Genomic DNA, 17,533 nt, shown 5'->3' with positions numbered 1-17,533 from the left:
TGTCCTTATTTCAAAGGAGGCAAACCGTTTCTAACTTCCTTGTCTGTGGTATGTTAATGATATGAAATCTGAATTAAACAGAGATATGACTCAATCTCTGAAACTGTTTTCTGAAAATTATGAAATGTAGGTTACTCTGATTTGGCTTACAAACATTAATTGGCTTTATCCATATTTATTAAAGCAACCCCTAAACTTTTCTAGTCATCTAGATTACTTCCTCAGTCTCTAAGAAGATAGAACACTGTTCTTAGAAAATGCCTGGTTTTCCCAATAGAAATAGAATTCTATTAAAATAAAACCAGAGAACACAAAAGACAATACACATATTTTTAAGAATTCTATCCTACTCACTAACTCTGTCGCTGAATTTCCATTAGTTGTGTCCTAATTCTCTACCTGTGTATAGAAAAGGCTCTGGGCCCTGGCCGGTTGGCTCAGCGGTAGAGCGTCGGCCTAGCGTGCGGAGGACCCGGGTTCGATTCCCGGCCAGGGCACACAGGAGAAGCGCCCATTTGCTTCTCCACCCCTCCGCCGCGCTTTCCTCTCTGTCTCTCTCTTCCCCTCCCGCAGCCAAGGCTCCATTGGAGCAAAGATGGCCCGGGCGCTGGGGATGGCTCTGTGGCAGCTGCCTCAGGCGCTAGAGTGGCTCTGGTCGCAACATGGCGACGCCCAGGATGGGCAGAGCATCGCCCCCTGGTGGGCAGAGCGTTGCCCCTGGTGGGCGTGCCGGGTGGATCCCGGTCGGGCGCATGCGGGAGTCTGTCTGACTGTCTCTCCCTGTTTCCAGCTTCAGAAAGAAAAAAAAGAAAAAAAAAAAAAAAGAAAAGGCTCTGGAAATACAGGTTATTGCTTTTTTTAATAATTGGGTTAATCGAAAAATGGAAAATTCTACTAGCTGGATGACTGTGGGCTTGCTATTGCTCATTTAGAAAAGAGAAAGAAGATTGAGAGAGTTTCTTAGATCTTCTTTTGAGCTTATTTTATGTGTCAGAATCTATACATTCATTGTAGACAAAAATGAAAAATAATAGGAAAGGGGCAGTAATCCAGAATAATTATAGGAGTCTACATCCAGTGTTGCTATTGGTTATTACTCGCCCAGGTGCCCTATAAAAATCCACATAGACACATACTTTAAAGTTGGGCTTGGGGGGGGGCAAAAGCTTAAATAAGAGACACTCACCCTTGGTCCCAGGATTCCAGAATCTCCTTTGTCTCCACGGTCACCCTTTCACCAGTGAAAAGAGAAAAAATCTAATTAGTAGTTAGAACAACAGTCTAGAAATATCTCAGATCCAAAGAGGTATTTAATACTATACCGTAGCACCCTTAATACAAACTTCTTAAGTAAGAGTCACAACTAGAAGAATAATAACCCCAACGTGTCAAATGCTTCTTTAAGATACATCTTGAAGTGAATTAAAATTCCCCTTTCAGATAAGAGAGTATCTTGGAATAACAACATCTATGCTAGCTCTCTCACTAGGATCTTCAACAGAAAAGCATGTGTTTTCCATGACACCCAAAGTACACTTTTACCTCTCAGACTGAGCCCTGTCCTTGCCTTTACATGAAAAGATTCGGGGCAAAGGGAAAAAGAGCCAACCACTGTGATTGTCTTTCCTCTGAGAAGTGACGTGTAAATAATCGAGACAGGGAAGGAAGGGAAAGCTCATTCTAGGGAGAATCAGAAGGGAAAGGTCACCAGATAGGCCTTCCTCTGATATGGGGATTTAAGAAATTTTCCAGTAGGTACAGGCATTTTAACACACAGAGGTGCTGAAGTGGACAGCAGCTAGCCCGGACTGGTGGGCAGGGCTGAAGGTCAGGGGCAGGGCAAACCCTGCTCTCTCTCTTTTAAATGCAGTATGAAAAATCTCTGAAGTTCCATTTATGGTGTTATTACCTGACCTGCAGAGACACCAGGAATAGTGCAAGTCTCAAACTGTACACACATCACTCTGAGAACACTCAAAATTCTCAGAAGTCTAAACAGAAATGTTGGAGAAGAGATTTGAACCTGGGTAGATTTGAAGGTTCTTTAAAACAGCCTTAAATTCATAGAGAGCTTTTCCTAAATGGAATTCAAAGCATTTTGATATATCTTGCTATATATTCCTATAAACTGGGTAAGGACCAATGTAGAGAAGCAGGAAAAGTGATTATAATTTTTATCCATCCACATTGACCCATAATAATTAAATTTGCAATGAATGGAGAATAATTTCTGCTTTGTTTTCTTCATTTTTGTACCAATTTTTCCATGTATTAGCTAATCGTATCTTAAATAACACATGTCTGCTAACAGTGTATAAATAATTGCAAATATTCTAAAGAATGTGATAAAGGAAAGAATTTCAACTGGTGGTAAAATTTTAATGTAGTGAAGGGCATCAACTAACTTAAAAGCAAAATATAATTTGAACATTTGTCACAAAGATAGCCAAAAAATAAAAAATGAGATCATACCATATATAAGTTAAATTAAGAACAAAACTATTTTTTTCCAAAGAAACAATGCTTATGAAACAGGAAATAATTTCACTTAATGAATAGTCTGAAGCATGGGAACACAACAACAAACAAGATGAAATAAACCAATTGTTTCAGATACCATCATAGGGATGAATGTATTGTAATCCCAGTGTGTGAAAACGTTTAATTTAAAACATAATTCTCTGTAGAAGAGGGAAAAAGTACAGCTCTTGAAGGCCTCATGTTACATTAAAATGATTGCCCGGTTACTGACCTTTGACCCCTTTGGGCCTCTAGTTCCTGATTCACCTTGTTTCCCCTATTATAGGAGAATAGGAAGATGAAAAGGAGAAAAAAGAGGAGATAAGAACAGAAAATGAAGTTATCAGTGACTCATAGAAATGGAAACACTTTATTTTAACCGCCACAGTATATGGCTGTATGTAATGCTAGCTATGAAAATACTAAACTTATAAGTATAATCACAGGTTGATTCCCCGCTCTTTCTGTCAACCTTCACTCTACTATAACTGAGGACTGCCCTCCCACCAGTGGATGGGAAAAGCTCTGTGAATAATTCTCATTAGTGTCAACAATGTTTGTATAAATTTCCTTTTCATCAAAGACTAAATCATTTCTTGTGTCTCTAGGATGGGTTATTAAAATAAAGTGTTACCATATTAGTTTGCAGGAAGTTCAGAAGAATAAAGATCGAATAGTCAAATAAATCCTTAGTGCTAATATTTTCAAGGTGTTACCATCAAGTTACCATCGAAACTAACACAACACCTCAACATGTCCTAGGTAAGTTTTCACACCCATTGAGTGATAATGTATTAACAACAGTACTTCCCACTTTGCACGTGGGTGTGTTATTAATACTCATTGAAAAGAAGAGAGAACACCAGGAAAGTTGAATTGTAAAATTCCTTTTGAATTGGTGTGCATTGCAATAAATTATTTGTGCATTTCAATAAATTATTTATACCTGTTGAAGAATTTTTGAATTTTAGTTTCATAGTCTAAAGGGCACATCATTTCCAAACCAAAGAATGTTATTTTCCAACATAAGAACAACTGACCTTTGGTCCAGGGGTTCCAGGCTCCCCTCGCTCACCTCTTCCAGGAGGCCCTGCCTCTCCTCGTTCACCCTGTCACAGATGCAAGACCGGTAAATGGCCACCCCTCTCTCCATCCCCCCATTCCCAGCTGGCCACTGTAGATTAATAAGTAAGTTGGATAAAATTAAAGAAAGAAGAGAGTTGCCACTTATTTATCATGTACCCAACACTGTATTGACCTCAACATGAATTATGTCATTTAATAAAACAACTGTTCAAACAATGGTATTATAATTTCCATTTGCTAGGTCAGAAAATGAGTTGGCAAATACCCGTCAGACAAACACCTATGTTGTAAATAAAAGTTCTTTAAGGGAAGTTGATAAGGGCATCATGATACCTCAAAATAGGAATAGATAGTTTTCATCCTGCAGCTACTTTCTAAGTACCTCCAGGATAAAGCATGGTGAAGTGGTTCAGGTTTTGTAATGGCTATACCTTGTCACTGTAATGGCCAGGCTACTTGTAACCAACATTTTGAGTCTTAACCCTGGCTTTGTGATTTATCAGTTCTGTTTTGGGCCAAATTAGTTATGTTCCAAAAGCCTTAGTTTCTTCTGTAAAATATAGAAAATTATAATATTTATCCCATAACTTATAAATAAAGTGCTCAGCATGGTGTAAGACACATAGGTATTATAGCTTTTACTCTATTGACAGCTCTGTGAAGTATGAACATGGTCACTGCCCCCAAGGAACTAGTGATCTAGTTAGATAGACAGGATCCATATAACAAGGTAGTTAAGAATTGAGGAGTAGCCCTGGCCGGTTGGCTCAGCGGTAGAGCATCGGCCTAGCGTGCGGAGGACCCGGGTTCGATTCCCGGCCAGGGCACACAGGAGAAGTGCCCATTTGCTTCTCCACCCCTCCGCCGCGCTTTCCTCTCTGTCTCTCTCTTCCCCTCCCGCAGCCAAGGCTCCATTGGAGCAAAGATGGCCCAGGCGCTGGGGATGGCTCTGTGGCCGCTGCCTCAGGCGCTAGAGTGGCTCTGGTCGCAACAACGCGACACTCAGGATGGGCAGAGCATTGCCCCCTGGTGGGCAGAGCGTCGCCCCATGGTGGGCGTGCCGGGTGGATCCCGGTCGGGCGCATGCGGGAGTCTGTCTGACTGTCTCTCCCTGTTTCCAGCTTCAGAAAAATGAAAAAAAAAAAAAAAGAATTGAGGAGTAATATAAGGTCATATATGAGAGAAGAGGAAACCCCATATGATTGTCAATGGGCCAGACTGGCTTCCTGAAAGCGAGACTTGAGCCATGTTATGAAGGATGAGTAGGTTGTATTTTATAACTACTGCTATTTATGACTGTGCTATTAATGAGTACAGAAACTACACAACACATTTTACATGCATTATCTCATTTAATCCTAAGGACAGATGAGAAAGGCGTTAGTATTCAGTCTACAGATGAGGCAACTGAAGCTCAGAGAGGCTAAATAACTTTCTCAAAGTCATAAAACTTGTATTCTTCTAACGTCAACTTCTGTGTAATATTTTTCTATGTAATCTATTGAACATCTCTGGTAATTTTCTTAGGATAAATTTATAGTTAGGGAATTGCTGTGTCAAAAAGTATGAACATTTTAGAAGTTTGCCAAGTCACCCTCCAGGAAGATGGTGCTGTTCTAGACTCCTGAACACCAAGTACACCACCCAGCTTCCTGCATGATGGGTAGAATTTCAGTAACCCAACAGGCTTTGAATTAAGCCTGGTGTCAGCATGTTTATGGATGAGAGAGGCATCCTCCTCAACAAAGGAACTAATTCATCTTGGAAAGGAGAAGAAAATAGGATTGGATCCATGATGGGTATCGTAGGGCTTTAAATTCCGAGATCTTTATTTGTATATCATTCCCACTCTGGCAAGCCTTACGGTTTTGCAGGTGGGGGTGGGGGAGAGTAGGACAAGCATGAAAGAAACCTCAATAGGTTTCCTAGCATAGGCCAGAGGGTGTGGGGAATGGGGGAGGCGGGAGAAAGGCACGAGACTTGGCTGGGGGCAGGGGACAGAAAGGGCGCTCCTGAGGCCTCTCCAGGGGGTAGAGACCGAAGCACTTCTGTGGACATATGAAATTTTTATTTTAAAAAGTAGTATATTTGGTGTTTTTCTTAATATTTTACAGAAGACTTCTAAAATAGTAACAATAATCTTATATCAAGGAAAAACAGAAACCTTGGAAAATCATTTATCTGTAGTATGCATAGGAGTAGAATATTTATATCTTTACCTAGAATCACTTTTTTTTTAAAATCACAATGCCTCTAATTAGTTACTTATCACTTTCTGGAATTATATTATTTATTTACTTCTTTCTCCCCACCCACCCTCCCTCACACATACTGAAATATAAGCTTCAGGAAAGTAGATATGACTTTTGCTGCATTTCCTCTTCATTCTCAAATACTAGAATGTCTGGTAAAAAAAAAACCTGTTAAATTACTAAATAAACAGCATTACTCAGAGTATTCTAAATTATTGGGAACAATAGCCCATATCTTTAGACCGCTATGGGTCTCTCTTGGGGCTGAGGTACATGCTGAGGATACAGCGATGCCGTTATCCATCTTCCTTCATTATGGCTTCTCTTCACTGTGTTGGGGGTAAAAATGCAGGGTTATTTTATCTATCTATCTATCTATCTATCTATCTATCTATCTATCTATCTATCTATCTATCTATCTGAAGTGAGAAGTGGGGAAGCAGAGAGACAGACTCCTGCATGTGCCCCAACTGGGATTCACCCTGCAAGCCCCCTACCAGGCGATGCTCTGCCCATCTGGGGTCATTAGCTCTGTTGCTCAGCAACTGAGCTATTTTAGTGCCTGATGCAAGGCCATGGAGCCAACCTCAGTGCCCAGGTTCAATGTGCTTGAACCAATTGAGCTATGGCTGCAGGAGAGGAAGAAAGAGAGAGAGAGAGAAAGAAAGGGGAGGGGTGGTAAAGCAGATGGTCGATTCTCCTGTGTGTCCTGACTAGGAATCAAACTGGGGACTGCCACATGCTGAGCTGATGCTTTACCACTGAGCCAATTGGCCAGGGCCTAGTTTTTTGTTTTTGTTTTTTATATGAATTGAGTGGTACAAATCTAGACTACCTACACAACTGGGAAAAAACTAGTGTTTGGCTGGAAGAGATTTTTAAATAAGAATGACTTTTCCATTATGATCCAATTCATGTAAGATAGGCAATTTAGTTGAAAATAAACTTTATAATATTGTTAATAAAATGGATTTCCCATCTATATCCCTTCTTGTGGAAACGCAGAAGAGCTACAGTAAAGTCTTTACTTTTATTGCAAGTTCAGAGTATTACTTGTTATAAAAGTATCTGTTGGAAAACCAGGCTGGATTCTTCATAAACAATAATTAATGTTAATGTTATGGCTCTACATCTGTATTTTTTTGGAAACTGGAATAGTTTAAAATCAGTGAACTGAAGAAGATATATTTAGGGATAAACTCCATTCTCTACTGCCTGTGTTTCTTCTATTTTCCCTTGTTTAGCAAACACCAACTGCTGCAAACACTTAGAGATGACTGAGTTCACTCCTGGTTCTCTGAGGTGCTGACCAGTTCCTGGTTTGCGCCCATCTGGGAGGCTGCTGCCTTGTCTGGGGCTGCGAGCCTGAACAAATACAACGGTTCTCACATGAACAAGGATGCTCATTATTCTTGCTCTCTTTCTCTCTTTATTCCAGAAACTGTTTCTTGTGTGAATCTGTTCAGGCTAAAACAGGTACTTCTCATACTTTGTTAATAAGCCTGACAGCTCATTATGCAAAAAAGGAATTGCTTGAAAAAAACAGCAATTTTTCATAAATTTGATCAAGTTTCAGTCCCCTTAGCCACATATAGTTTCCATTTACTGAGATTAGAGTTATTTTCTTCTGACCAGCCGGAACGAGGACCCCTCAGCCAGAACAGACCATGAGCACATTTCTCCAGCCCCTGGAAAGCATCCTGGTTTATTTCTGGTGAGTGCAACACACATTGAGGCAAAGACTGCTATAGTTTAAACACAAAAAAATGTAGTTTCATCTAATTTTGTCCCTCCTTTGATTCATGAATCTGCCTTGAGTAAAGTTCCATCCTCAGAGCTGTACCTTTTTATGTTTTACTGGGTAAATAAAAGTAGAACTATAGGCCTGACTGTATCTGCAGCAACATATATTTTTATTTGGAGATATATAGATTGTGCATTTAGAGCCCTGTCTCAGGTAGCCAAGTGGAAGATCATGAGATGGTTTTCATTACATAATCTTTCTGCAAACGCTATTCAGGATGAATCCTTTTGGGGTGAGGCACTTAGGAGTCTATATGACATCAGTACTCCTTGAAATCTAGGCAGTGATGCAGGAATAATAGTGGTTGATTTACAAACACGTTTTAAAATTGGTGATAAGGAGGAGTTAAGGAGTTCTATCTCTGCTCCTCAGAATACCCCCACTTTTTATGTATGGCCAGAAAGCTAAGAGCATCACATCAATTTAGGAGCAATTTAAGGAACAAATGGAACAACTAAATATTCTACCTTCCTGTTGTCTTGCCTAAGGCTTTCTAAAATTAACTTTTTATTACTCTATTTAATACTGTGTCCCTATTAGAAGTGTTAGAATGGGTGATAGACTGCTTTAGTTCTTTAATAGGCAAAAATATAAGGTCCCTTAAATAATAAAGATACCTCACATTTTTTTCAACACAATGGACTAAAACTGTATGACAGAAAGATTCAGAAAGAAAGAGAGAGACTCACCTTTGTTCCTGGTAACCCTGGTAAGCCTGGCTCTCCTTGAGGACCAATGAAACCTGGTTCACCCTTTAAAAAGATAGGCGTATGAGACCATTATCACATGTCAGTAGGTAAAGTTAAACTGACTTCCTTCTACTGGGATTTTTACTCCTTTGATTGTGTATAGCTTTCTTGCTTAGATTAGCTACTGACTCTAAAATGAATCAGAATAGGTTTTGATCAATGAGGATACATTGAGCAAAGCTTTGGAGAAACTTTAGAAAGTAACAGCAGAAAACCAACCAGATACATGTCTTTATAATTTCCTTTCTCATTTCTTGTCCAGCACTTCTTACCATTTACCAAATCCAATTAATTACATTTCGGCGACAGTGGTCAATAGTCTTTGAGATGGGGTCAATGATCCCACCCTCTGGTATTCATGCCTTTATGTAATGTCCTCTGCTTGAGGGTAGACTAGATTTAATGACTCCTACCTAATGAACAGAATTTGGCAGAAGTAATGGGATATAACTTCTGAGACTAAGTTATAAAAAGACTGCAGCGACCATCTCCAAGGCTCTTTCTAGTTCTCTCTCACTTGGATCACTTGCTTTGGGGAAAGCAAGGTGCCATATTATAAAGAGCCCTATGAAGAGGTCCTCACGGTGAGGTCCAAAGTGAGCCAACAGCCGCATGCGTGCGCTTGGGAGGGGATGTTCCACTCAAGTGAGACCACGGCCCCACCTGACAGCTTGACTGCATCCTCAGGGAGACACTGAGCCAGAGGCACCCGGCTGAGCTGTGCACAAATCCCTGTTTGCCCCAAACCGTGAGATAACTGTTGATTAAAGCCACCTCAGTTTGGGGGGGTGTAATCACAGAATGTAGCAATGGATACCTGAACAATAGTTATGGCTAAGGAAGAGATTAGGAAAGTTCAGCATATAAGAAAAAAGATCTTTTTTGCCCTACCTCCATAACCTCTTCTCTACCACTTGGAGGAAACCCAGTTGTGGCATAATAAAAAATATTTATATATTTGATCTTGTTTCTGGTTCCTTGCACAGAGCTCCCAAAACCCTTTGAGTTTTCTTAGTGATAAGAGCACGAGGGGCATCTTTTGTTATTCTTAACAAACCTCTTTCAAACTTATCTGAGTTTATGCTAATAAGGTGACTCCTGGTGAGCCCCTAAATAGCTTCAGGATGGGGTCTGTAAAGAAGGTGGAAATTTTAAGCCGTGCCTCTCCTCTCACCATCTTTAGGGAGGGGAAGAAGGCTGGAGACCTGAGTTCAATCATCAATGGCCAATCATTTAATCCATCATGCCTACAATGGCACCTCCATAAAACCCCTGAACAAAGGAGACTAGAGAGCCCTCGAGCTGTTGAACACATCCGCGTGCTGGCAGGATGATGTACCCCAAACACATGGGGACAGAGGCTCCTGTGATCGAGTCCTTTTGGCTACAACCTATGAACCTCTTTATTTGGCTGTTTATTTTTATCTTTTGTAATAAACTGTAATAATAAGTATGGTCTGTTCTTGAGTTCTCTGAGTTCCAGCAAATTATCAAACTTGAGTGGGGGTAGGAGTGGCTGATTGTGAGTACCCTCAATTTGTAGTTAAGTCAGACAGAAGTGCAGGTAACTAGGGGACCCATACCTGTGATTCACATCCGAAGTGAAGGCAGTGTTGTGGGACTGAGCCCTTAAACCCGTAGTCTGATGTTAACTCTGAGTAGCTAGTGTTTCAACAGAATCAAAATGTAAGACACAGTTGCTGTCAGACTATAGAATCAGAATTGCATACTTAGTGTTGAAAAAGATACTATGTATTTGGTGTCTTTGAAACACCTGAGACCAATGTTCATATCCATAAAGTTTTATTTTCTACTTAAAAATGTGAGCTCAAATGTAAGAGTCTAACTTTCTAAAATCTATAATGAAATTTTAAAGCAAAAAATGTAATGGTTGTATTCCCATATTTCCTATTTTTGTGTTGTTTGTTTTGCCCCCTTTGGAATATTTCTGGGCTGTTGCTAATGTTGATACATTTGATTTTTTTCTAAGGTAGTGATATTTCAACATTTCTTCATGTTTTAAAATACACTATATAAAATCTTGGGTATTGGCTGAGCAACAAACTGATATCACCATTACAAAATGCATCATATAGATCAAACAGATGTATCTCTGGGTCAGATACAGTACTGGTTTAATAAATAAGGTGGAGGGGAACCAATACATTAGGGTTATTTTGGGTGAAATTTCTATAAGTCTATTATATCTGTCTCCATACCCTTAGATACATTGGAAAGGACAATCTGAACAAATAATTTTGGGTAGATTTCTTAATGGTCTAAAATGAAAATCAACTATATTCAGAGAAATCATAGTGACTACTCTACTTCTTTTAAAATAGTTCAACTTGTTTTTTAATCAAAAATATCATAGGGAATACATTTATTTAAAAGGTATTTCTCCCAATAAAATTTTATAAATATATCTATAAATAAATAAATATTCCCTCTCCGCCCTCAAAAAAGTTGTATTGCCCTGGCCGGTTGGCTCAGCAGTAGAGCGTCGGCCTAGCGTGCGGAGGATCCGGGTTCGATTCCCGGCCAGGGCACACAGGAGAAGCGCCCATTTGCTTCTCCACCCCTCCGCCGCGCTTTCCTCTCTGTCTCTCTCGTCCCCTCCCGCAGCCAAGGCTCCATTGGAGCAAGGATGGCCCGGGCGCTGGGGATGGCTCTGTGGCCTCTGCCCCAGGCGCTAGAGTGGCTCTGGTCGCAGCATGGCGACGCCCAGGATGGGCAGAGCGTCGCCCCTGGTGGGCGTGCCGGGTGGATCCCGGTCGGGCGCATGCGGGAGTCTGTCTGACTGTCTCTCCCTGTTTCCAGCTTCAGAAAAATGGAAAAAAAAAAAAAAAAAAAAAGTTGTATTAAAGTCAATGTGTATCATTAGTAATGACTTACTATGGTGGAAATATAATGCAAGTTAATAGGTTGAAAGTTTACATGTAGACAAGACTTTTGTATATCCTCAAGTAGAAATAAAATGATCTCACTGTTTAGCAAAGAAAATAGAAGTATCATTAAAGCATATTAATAAAAGAGAAAAAAAGCAAATGTTGCAAAATGTCACTCTTATTCATGTTAGTGCTTAGCTTAGAAAAAGAGGAAGCATGCAGTTTCACAGTTCACAAATAAATAAAGCTTTGTGATCTCAGTGGCCAGACAAGTGTTTTTTTCTCCATTTTTAGAAAATAGAAAATATATTAAATGCTCCTGAGTATTCTTTTAAACAGAATGGTCAGAGGAAAAATTTAAGAAAGCATCTACTATATTTCTACACTTATTTATTTCAATTTATTCAAGGAGAAAATAATATACTTAACTTGAGGATTACAGATTTATGTTTATTTAATTCCAGAGTGCTCATTGGCTTTATAGACATTAGTTCCAATCTTTCTGTGGGGAGGGAATAATCACTGGTCTCTTCTTTGTTTCATTTCAGATAGACAAGACTAAAGAAAATAAGGCATAAATATATCTGCTCATGGTCCTGACTATGTTGGTTAGACTGTTGTTACCTCCCTTAGCTGTATAGAGCCTTTTCACTTACCCTTATTAGTGTACAGAGTAGTAAAAATTCATTGATATGGTTTCATATTCCACACGACACCTCACTGTTAAGAAACTACCACTTGCAAAGTTTGGGGTAGTATCAAAGAAGAATACCCATAATTTTATGAAAGAGCTTTATTAAAATGATCTTCCCTTCTCCAATTACATATCTATATAAGGCTAGTTTTCTTTTATATACTTCAACCCAAACAACAGATTGCAACAAATAGAATGAAGAAGCAATAAACCAAACATAAAAGAGATTTTCAAAAAATAAAAAAATGTCATATTTCTTGCTTTTTTTGAAGATCCAGTTATATTTCATAAAACATTATTTAATTAACACATAACCAGTTTTTCAAATTTCTGAGTTTTAACTTCTAACACAGAAATCTCAATAAATATCAATATAACCTACATAGACGAAAACTATTTTAATCCTAATCTGTAAGTGTATAAAGAAGTTTGAGACCAAATGTTTGACAACTGTTGGTACAAAGTTATAGCACTGAGTTAAAGCCTGGCTTTGCAAGCTGGGATCTTAACCTGCCAAATAATGGGAGATGCATTATTAGGGGTGACTTAATTAAGACTTATTGTAAGATAATGCAAGTAAAGCACTTAGTGCCATCTCTAGAATGAAGTAAGTGAACAATAAATGTTTGTTATTATTGTTGCCCTTATCTATTGCTCAAAAATTTTAGCTCTCATTATTATTAGTAGTAATAGAAATAGAAGTATTATATCTCTCCAACTATTTGGTGATATACAAGGTGACTGTTGGTTTACAACCTGGATGAGGCTAGACTCAATACCTCTTGAACTTCTTTCAAAAAGTAACCCTAAATTTTCTCATATGATCATATCATTTTATGATATAATATCCATCTGCTAGAGCATTTAGGATTTCAAAACCAAAAGTGTGTAAGGTAGAGAGTAGTGATAGGTTTACTATGAATTTTCCTGTAAGGAAAGAAATGGAGAAAATGGCCATATCTATTGAATTTCCCTACATAAATGTATCATAGTCCCCCATGTATAAGACGCACCTTTTTCTGAAAATTTTGGGGTGTAAAAACTGGGTGTATCTTATACAGTGGTTGTAGAAGTGTGGCATTTCAAATGCCATAGATGGAAGTGAGGATGAGGCAATATATGAAGACAGTGATTCGTCATCAGACACAGATGAGGACAAGCTAATGGATAGGAGTTTTGACAGTGATGAGTTGTATGAATTTTATGATGAATAAAACTTGAGTTCAACAACTTTATGTAATACTTTTTTTTTTTCAAATTTCAGACCCCAAAATTAAGGTGCGTCCTATACATGGGAGTGCCTCATATAGGGGGAAATACGGTAATCCTTTCAAGAAATCTTGCTTCTTTGACAAGGGCTGATGTAGAGTTTAAAGATTCCAGAATCTCCTAAAATATCTAGTGGAAAGGCAATAATAACAGACAGTTATATAAATACTTCAATGTGATAAAAACAAACAAAAAACAGCAGGAGATTATTCTACTCTTGTCACGTTTCTAGTTAACTGGAACAGAGGAAGGAGACTGGATCAGAGGAAGGTAGGGGAAGCAGCTGAAATATGATTCAAACACAAAACACTTTGGGGAAATCATCTTTGGACTAAAGCAGACTACACAAAAATGAGGTTACATAAGCTCTCAGGGCAATAAACAGGAAAAGTAGCTATTTATATTGGACTATGAAATGATTCTCAGACCTGTTTTACATATCTAATCTTATTTAGTCAATGGAAATAGAAGATTGCTAAATTGTTATGATTCACATGTATTTATCTAAGAAGACAGGTGGGAGTGAGATGCAACAGAGGAAATTAGCACTATAATAAAATTAAACTCTTACATTTAATGAAGAAACAACTAAATCTAGAGGGCTTCCCCCCGCCCCACAAGGCAATTACCTGAATTAGAAAATCCAAATTATAATTTCAGTGATTCCTTTTAGGAATAACATGGGAAGCATAAGGCAGAAATCTTTTGAAAGGGCAGATACTGGCTACCATAATCAAGGAAACATGGATTTATACAGATAAACAGAATGTAAATAGCTTTATAATTAAAATAAAAGCAGTAAAAATACATTTCCTGAAACAATATTAATCTTTTCAGTTTATGATGTTAGTGTTTTGTTTTTTTTATGACAACACTAAGGTCTAAGAAAAATGGGGTGAAGACAAAACTTTAAACATGAGTTTGTCAAGAACATCAGGGCACAGATGAATAGTGTAAGAATAAATTACCAAGAGTGCTAATTAGTTCAGAACTGCTCTAACCTGTTTTTCTCTTGTTCCATATATATTTTTTCTCTCATTTTATATATTCTGAATATTACACCATCTCCCTATTCACTCACCATCTCAAGTGAGGTAGCATTTTAGGTTTTTACTTTTGTTATTGTTGAGAACAAAATCAATTGGGATTCTATTCATATTGGTTCTGCTGATTGTGTGTGAAAGGGAATTACAAGGGTGAAGGCAACCCACTGACAGATATTACAATATAATTGCTTGCAAAGTACGTAATCAGGGAGAGAGAAAAGTAAAAAGAAGAAAGAGAGGAAAGGGAGAATAATAATAAAGAAATGAAGGAGGGGCAGGAGTAAGGTGGGGGAAGACAAGAGGGGCATGTAAGAATGCAGAGGAACTAACATCTCAACATTTTCTATTCTCTACCATGGCCATAATTGAATCCAGGTTTAATCTGTCATTTTTATTTGTTTGTTTGTTTTCACTGGTTCTAGAAATATCCAACTAGATCTACCCTTGGAAGAAACAGGAAAATAAACATCATATTTAACTCTTCCCCCCCCCTTCTTTTCCAAGTGAGAAGAGGGGAGATAGAGAGACAGTGCATGTGCCCTCATTGGGATCCAATCAGCAACCCCAGTGTGGGGCTGATGCTCTGCCCATCTGGAGCCATGCTTGCAACCAAGCTATTTTTAGAGCCTAAGCCAGAGGCTCCACAGAGCCATCCTCAGCGCCTGGGGCTGATTCGCTCTAACCAATTGAGCCATGGCTGCAGGAGGGGAAGAGAGAGCAAGAGAAGGGGAGAGGGAGGAGTGGAGAAGCAGATGGTCACTTCTCCTGTGTACCCTGACTTGGAATCGAACCCAGGACATCCACACGCTGAACTGATGCTTTACCACTGAACCAACCAGCCAGGGCATATTTAACTCTTAAAATAAATGCAGAGCTGCCTGACCTGTGGTGGCGCAGTGGATAAAGCGTCGACCTGGAAATGCTGAGGTTGCCGGTTCGAAACCCTGGGCTTGCCTGGTCAAGGCACATATGGGAGTTGATGCTTCCTGCTCCTCCCCCTTCTCTCTCTCTGTTTCTCTCTCTCTCTCCCTCTCTCTCTCCTTTCTAAAATGAATAAATAAAATAAAAATAAATATTTAAAAAAAAAAATAAATGCAGAGCTATGATTTAACCAAAGCCTAGGGATAAAATATACACAACACTATTTACCAGAACCCTTGGTACATTCCAAAATGTTAATCACTAAAACACTAAAATAGCTGGCACCATATTGTGCTACCCAAGCCACATGCTAACCAGTAATTAAATGGCTGTCAGAGAAATAGAAAGCTCAGCTCTGTTAGTGGGTTAGAATATGGCACTAATGCAGGAGCAAATTCCAAAATGAAGAAAAATTTGGTTTAATTTTCTGCTCTTGTCCTGGATACTACATCTGATTTTTTTCTGAGTTGTTTCATGAGTTTTGTCCTTTGTTTATTCCTAACATTAATTAATTAGCTCACCACTAATGAGTTAATAATCCAAGCTTAGTACCAACACTGTAACACATTTCTCTGTATTAAGTTGGTAGGAAAGATGTGGTTTTAGCAACTATACTGGGATTCAGATAGGCAGCAGAAATGCTTTAAATTCAGAATGAAGCACAATATAAAACTAGCAGTGAACTGTGGAAGTGGCAGTAGCTGCAAGCAGACCCATCTGAAAAATCTCACACATGTTGCTAATTTGAATGAAAACTTAAACAGCCAGGGTGCATGTAGATGCAGAAGCAAGTCAGTGGGTTTCAGCTCTAGCTGCAATCAAAGGTGGATCTTCACATGACCAATTTTGGAGGGCCTACTTGTTTCACATTGATCTTTCCAACTATAGCTAACTGTTGCAGCAGCCACAACCTTGATCTTGTAGTATGAAACTCGGTGAATATAAGTCACAGTAACTAATGTGCACTATATTTGAAAAATTATCCTGTTCTTTCACCAAACAAAAAGTGCCCTTATTGATTAGAAAGCACACCCACTCTCATTCTCTCTGCTTTTTTTCATAAATTGGCAATATGTACAGACAAATGAAGTAAACTTCCAGAAGATTTAGCTATAAGAAGGTGAGATCTATTCAATCTATAAGATAACATGAAGATACAACAAAAATAAGATTTTCAATGAAGTCACTTCTGCTCAACTCATTTGCTATGACTTTAAAAAATTTTAAACAGCCACCTAACCAGGCAGTGGTGCAATAGATAGAGCATCAGCTTGGGATGCAGAGAACCCAGGTTTGAAACCCCAAGGTCGCCGGCTACAGTGCAGGCTCACCAGCTTGAGTGCAGGGTCACTGGCTTGAGCATGGGATCATGACATGACCCCATGGTCGCTGACTTGAGCCCAAAGGTCAAGGCACATATGAGAAAGCAATCAATAAACAACTAAGCCGCTGCTACTATGAGTTGATGCTTCTCATCTCTCTCCCTTCCTGCTGTCTGTTCTTGTTTGTCTGTCTCTCCCTCTCAAAACAAAAAAAATTCAACAGTATATTGAGATAGCTTAAATTCTGTGTATTCTGGCCAGTAAAGAAACAACCCCACAACAAAATGAAAGCCCCCAAAACAAGGAAAATAATTACCATCTTTACAAACCAAGAGGGCACAAACCTGGCATTCTATATTACAAAAAGGCCAGTGAAGGCTAGTAAATGCCTCAAGAACTTGACCTTTCTGAACTCTAACAATGACCATCAAACATCTGGACCAATTTTTCTTCAAACCCACATTTAATACATAGTAAGAAAGTATTTAAGATGACCTTAGTTTATCTTTTAAATGGCTATTGGGACAGTTGACCTACCACTCTTTTGTCAAATCTATATAAAGGATGTCCTTCCTATAGATAGGAAGAGTCAACAAATATGGAGATGGGATTATTTGTCAAGGGAAAAAAGAGACAGCTTCATTCATACAGAAATGTCTCACCAGGTGTTTCCCTATATACTTCCAGAACTTAACATCTGTTCAATAGGAGGGCGGACAGAAAGTCCTGATTAACTCCTGTCCACAGGAAAACCTCTGGTTTTTCATTTATTACCATTTGTTTTATTTTTATGTCATTATCAATTAAAGGAGTAAAAAATATCAATTTTTTAAACTCTCCAAACACCCCTCTAATATACTAGCTTAAACCAAACTATGCTTTTCATGATATTTATTATCCCCAAGCTGATCCAATTTTCAGTGCCCCCCAAAATAGTACAACGTGGCTCAAAAAATATGTGCTCATTTGCCTGGGAGCTAAA

General features: G+C 38.8%; 1 protein-coding gene across 1 annotated transcript in view; it reads right to left on the bottom strand.

Moving 5' to 3' along the window:
* Positions 1-17,533, bottom strand: part of COL25A1 (collagen type XXV alpha 1 chain) — a 603,455-nt gene that overhangs the window by 45,937 nt on the left and 539,985 nt on the right. The window contains exons 19-22 of the mRNA XM_066232766.1: positions 8,352-8,414; positions 3,561-3,629; positions 2,753-2,797; positions 1,187-1,231 (exon numbers count right to left, since the gene is read on the bottom strand). Of these exons, the coding sequence (XP_066088863.1) occupies positions 1,187-1,231; positions 2,753-2,797; positions 3,561-3,629; positions 8,352-8,414 (222 nt within the window). The remainder of the gene's footprint in view (positions 1-1,186; positions 1,232-2,752; positions 2,798-3,560; positions 3,630-8,351; positions 8,415-17,533) is intronic.

This window comes from Saccopteryx bilineata, chromosome 5 (genome assembly GCF_036850765.1).
Source record: "Saccopteryx bilineata isolate mSacBil1 chromosome 5, mSacBil1_pri_phased_curated, whole genome shotgun sequence".
Classification (NCBI taxonomy): domain Eukaryota; kingdom Metazoa; phylum Chordata; class Mammalia; order Chiroptera; family Emballonuridae; genus Saccopteryx; species Saccopteryx bilineata.
The sequence above is the reverse complement of the archived record's forward strand: the minus strand, read 5'-3'. Positions and strand labels throughout refer to the sequence as shown.